This window comes from Triticum dicoccoides, chromosome 5B, assembly GCF_002162155.2.
Source record: "Triticum dicoccoides isolate Atlit2015 ecotype Zavitan chromosome 5B, WEW_v2.0, whole genome shotgun sequence".
NCBI lineage: Eukaryota > Viridiplantae > Streptophyta > Magnoliopsida > Poales > Poaceae > Triticum > Triticum dicoccoides.
The window spans coordinates 434,744,668-434,749,455 of record NC_041389.1 but is presented as its reverse complement, the minus strand read 5'-3'; the positions used below and the strand labels follow the sequence as shown (position 1 = coordinate 434,749,455).

Below are 4,788 nucleotides of genomic sequence, written 5' to 3'. Positions count from 1 at the left end.
ACAAGATTTAACGTTATCTGTTACCATCGTTATCAGATACGGTTACAATAGCACGAACCAAACACCTCCTAAACTTAGTCCTAGATAATATTTGGCCAGGCTGCTGTATTCTCATTGCGCCTCTTGGCTTTCTCCTGCGGGAGTGCTAGAAAGTCACAACCTGAAAATTCTTTCTTTGGGAGGATTAGAGGAGTTTGCATCATTGTTTTGTCGTGTCGTGTCAATTCTGATCTCATGGGCTCCCACAGCTCTTAGTCTATTCAAGCCTGAACACTTTGCTTTGCGTCAATTACAGATCTCCACTCTTAGTCTATTCAATTCTATCGAGGTTGATCAATAAAGAGGCAAAAATAACCTGCATATCCGCTGTGCAGGCGACCAGGGCAGCATATGCACAGTGGTTCAAGTATCATTCTTATTCTTTGTAGTTGGTACTAAATTCATGCTTCAGCCAGTTCATCTACAAATTCAAACTTCCAAGCAACATTCTTTGTACTCCCTCTGAACCAAAAAAAAGTGTCGTTTTCGTTTTTGTTCAAAACTGCAACACTTTTTTTGGATCGAGCAGCTGGTACTGGCTTCAGCCAGTTCAACTAAAAGTCCAAACTGTTGAGAAGATTTCATTTGGAGCAGCTCTCGTGCTTAGCTTTCATCTAACCTTTTCTTTTTGAAGGAATCAAAGAGCAAAAGCTCACTATATGAACGCACGCAAAATTCTCTTACACCCAACACAAATTTCTGCACAAAACATGAAGTATAACGCACCACTGAACTGAGCAATCTATTCATTTATTTAGGCACGGTATGTTGGATCGTACACTTATTTGGTTTCTATATAACGCTTGGCCGGTTGCAAACCGATCAGACAACCGAGCTACACAGTGACTTCACTATGCAACTACTAAGTTCCTCGCCTCGACACTGAATGTGCACATATAACGTACGCACTTGTCATAAATTACATTTCCTGCGTCATGCTTTGTAATGACATCTCTGCGGACTACAGGCTACAGCTTTGCAAGGGTCTGGCTGTATGCTGGATCGATGCAGACGACGACCTGAAGATGTTCCACAAGGAAATTCGTAAGCTACATCAGCGTAGACAAGAACGGGCTCGTTTGTGGTTATAGATGGTGGGGTCATACCTTGCCGACGCTCTTGCCAGAATGAAGATACTCTACCGCATCCACTGCGGAAGCAACGCCCAGGAATTTCTTAGGGTCGAGCGAGACCTGTCGTATGCGGTGTGACATGTTAAGCCAAAGTTATTAGAACAGAGAAAAGACAAGCACGTGTAGATGTGATACAGTATGATTTTCTGTAGTAATGAGCTGTTGCTACAGTAGTTTAACAATTGGCAACCCACATCTTTGCTTGGTTTGTGATCTGACCATTGTTTGACATGCGGACCTACTTTAAACATGACCACCAATTGGCAGGGTGAATTAGGGTAGGCACCCAAAGCCCCAAACACCGGCAGTTTTTCTCAATTAATGTCACGCAAAGTAGCAAACAGCAAACACATAATGTGAAGCGTACCTTTAGCTTTCCAGAGGCATACAACTCAAATAGTTTGTCAAGATGATCTTGCCACATGTGAGCATGTTGAACCAGGAAAAATCCAGCCTGAAATTGGAGAGGAAGAAGTTCATAGTGTTCTGCAACGGGGGTGGAGTTCATAGTTCTAAAGGGTACACTAGGACAGAATTCTATTGGATTTAAATCTATCTATCTATACAGCTTAACATCTGTCTTGTATAGTTTATGAAGTATGCATAGAAGTACTCCCTCCGTCCCATAATATAAGAACGTTTTTGACACTAGTGTAGTGTTAAAAACGTTCTTATATTTTGGCACAGAGGGAGTAGTTTGCAGCTTCTGAAAGGTCTGATACGATATTAAAAAAATGGTATTTCTAGACCTAGATCCAGATAAAGAGATTACAATCATAGCTAAAGGTTGCTGCTTGTCTATTGCTTTGGTACACAGAATTTTGAGCATATGGACCAAAATACCATGTTCCTTTTAATACTACAGTAAGGACTAGCTGGATGCCGGTGCACTGTTGAGGAGACCCTTATAGTCTTGCTGAGAGAACTCTTGTGGTGCATACGAACAATGTAACACATAAATTTTCAACACAGACGGCATTATTTCTTTGTATCATATCCAACTGCTAAAATTTACTTGATGATTTGGATCTACGAGAACCCAAGTTTCGCGGTCAACTTACTAAATGAACATTGGGTACAAAGAAAGTACTCCTATATGCCAACTGAGAAAATCAGATACTGTGCTGCACACATACCACAGTTTGACTTTTAGCAAGAATCTTCTCACATAGTCCAGTGTAGTTCTTCGGCTTCCATCCCTCCTCTCCTTGATACTAAAAAAACATCAAGGGTTGTTCAGTACCAGTTGGTATCAGTTCATCCCTAAGATATGACATCTTAGTAAAAACAGCTAAAATGAAAACAGGATTGGCCGACACTAATTCAAATAGGTGGTATGTACAAACCAAGAGATCAATGATTTCCCTAGGTGCACTCCATGCCTCCAGTTTAAATACAGATGCATGATGGGAATATATTATGTAATAATGTTAGCAAGGACTCTTCAGAATATTCTCAGGAGGGTGCTTATTCACTCCACCAAATGAAAACACACAAATCATAAAGCTTTTCACAAAAATTTCAATATCCCAGTACATAATAATTCAAACGAAATAATTTTCAGAAGCTGTCAACATTACCTGAGAGATCATACCAATTACAATGAGGCGTCCATGGACTGCGAGCGCATTCAAGCACAAATCAAACATGTCCCCACCTACAGATTCATATATAATATCTACACCTTTTGGAAACTCCTTTTTCAGAACCTGGAATCAAGCATTCAAACAATCAGTGATTACTGAACACACTGAGAAGAACAAATAAGGGATCAGTGAAAATAACAGTCAATTGAAACCTATGGTTTTGGCAACATACTACTGATTATAGTCATTCTCTGCGAAGACATTACAGCATAAATGTAATTAAAGCATTCCCAACCAACATTCTGCATCATCTGTGGCACGTGAAAGGCTATAGAAGTGTAAGAATTAATTTCTTGGAAGATTATATTCTGGTAAGCAAGTAAAGGTAGGATACAAGCGCACAAAAAATTAGATGGTAGACGGGCTAGAGAATATACCCAGCACATTTGCAAGTCTACCAAGAAAGGTAATGCTATAAAAATATTAGAGCATTTGAATTTGATGCGGCGGATATATGAAAAGCAGAGACAGAAGAAAGCTTACATCTTTGATCTTCTCATGCTGGTAGTTGATAACTCGATCAACACCTAAGGAAGCTAGAAATGCAGCCTTACTTTCGCCACCACATGTGGCAACAACCTTGTTGCCCGCTAGTTTTGCAAGCTGGTGAAGTAACAGAAGAAATATTCAGAACATAAGGATATGGTTAGGTACTAAATCCAATAACAGTTGCTTAACAAAAATGAAAAATACATGGACAAAGGAGAGAACCTTGCCCATGTCCTAGAAATACCATATGTATTGCATGGCCAAAACATGGCCCCAAATGCTAGTTAACTATGAAAGACGAACTGTCCCAACTGCATGAAATTGTTATCTTGTGCAAGTTTCAAACGGCAATGTCAAACATTATATTTATACGCTTAGGTAAACTGTAAAAATGGATGAACAATTGAGCATAACATCAAACAAAAATAATCATATAAGTAGTATCAAAATAGCAACAGCCCACCTGAACCGCGAACTGTCCTGTTCCACCAGCAGCTGCTGTAACTAAAACAACTTGCCCAGATGTCATTTGACCTGCCTAAAGGCAGCAGAAATCAACTTAGATCAGAACAGGAAGGAATATATATTCAAAATTCAAAAGGTTAGTTGACTAAATATAAGGTCAAAGTCGCAAGGCATGTGACCAAAAAAGTGTATCAAAATAACCTTTTCAAGAGAAATTGAAGCGGTCAATCCAGATGTTAGCATAGCAACGACCTCCGGGTCTGGTCTTGGCACCGGAAGAAGATGTTTGGCTGGAACCTTTCATCAGAAAGATGTAAAGACTAATATTATAACTGGCAGATGAGGTGATAGTATTCTGAGGTACAAACTCAAAAGACTGGAGATGTTTTCACTCCAAGGAGGACAAGGTTAGTCGGCAATTTGTTGTGTAGCAAAAAGATATGGGCGTAGACCGCAATACCATCGTAAATTCAGCATAGCTTCCAAAAGTCATAAGGGCCACAGGACTGCCAACTTTGACATGGCTCACTGCATCTCCAACAGAAGCAACAATTCCCACAGCCTGCAGACGTTAAAATTCTCATGAGAAATTCTAATCGCCCAACAAAGATGTCAAGAGAAAACTTTCCGTATTTTCGGGCAGCAACATAGTTAAGTATCACAACACCTGTGTAGCAACAGCATATTAAAATAAGCGCAACAATTTTTTCGATGTAAGTACGTGACATACCAGTTTGATTTTGTTTAAGTACCAACCATAATTTAAATCGTAATTCAGTTTCACAACACAAGAAGTTATGGAAGTAAAGCTGGTTAAGATTTCCCCTTTTGCATCATGTGCAATCATAGCCCCCAAAGATTAAGATTTGCATGACTGATTTATGAGCCAGTACTTGGGTCTCGACAGGATATCTTGCTCGATTGGTTGGACTAAACAAGTGTTAGGTGAATTCACTCCTCTCCTCCTCTTATGTGTTCAGAGGTTGGGCATGATTTCGCTCTATGAATGGAGCCGA

The 4,788-nt window shown here is 39.8% G+C and overlaps 1 protein-coding gene across 1 annotated transcript in view; it reads right to left on the bottom strand.

The window, feature by feature from the left end:
- Positions 1 to 755: 755 nt before the first annotated feature.
- The window catches only part of LOC119310128 (prostaglandin reductase-3-like), a 12,057-nt gene continuing 8,024 nt past the window's right edge, over positions 756 to 4,788 (bottom strand). The window contains exons 10-18 of the mRNA XM_037585967.1: positions 4,233 to 4,334; positions 3,974 to 4,069; positions 3,771 to 3,845; positions 3,302 to 3,421; positions 2,753 to 2,881; positions 2,309 to 2,386; positions 1,540 to 1,626; positions 1,146 to 1,232; positions 756 to 1,058 (exon numbers count right to left, since the gene is read on the bottom strand). Of these exons, the coding sequence (XP_037441864.1) occupies positions 1,008 to 1,058; positions 1,146 to 1,232; positions 1,540 to 1,626; positions 2,309 to 2,386; positions 2,753 to 2,881; positions 3,302 to 3,421; positions 3,771 to 3,845; positions 3,974 to 4,069; positions 4,233 to 4,334 (825 nt within the window). The 3' untranslated portion in view covers positions 756 to 1,007. The remainder of the gene's footprint in view (positions 1,059 to 1,145; positions 1,233 to 1,539; positions 1,627 to 2,308; positions 2,387 to 2,752; positions 2,882 to 3,301; positions 3,422 to 3,770; positions 3,846 to 3,973; positions 4,070 to 4,232; positions 4,335 to 4,788) is intronic.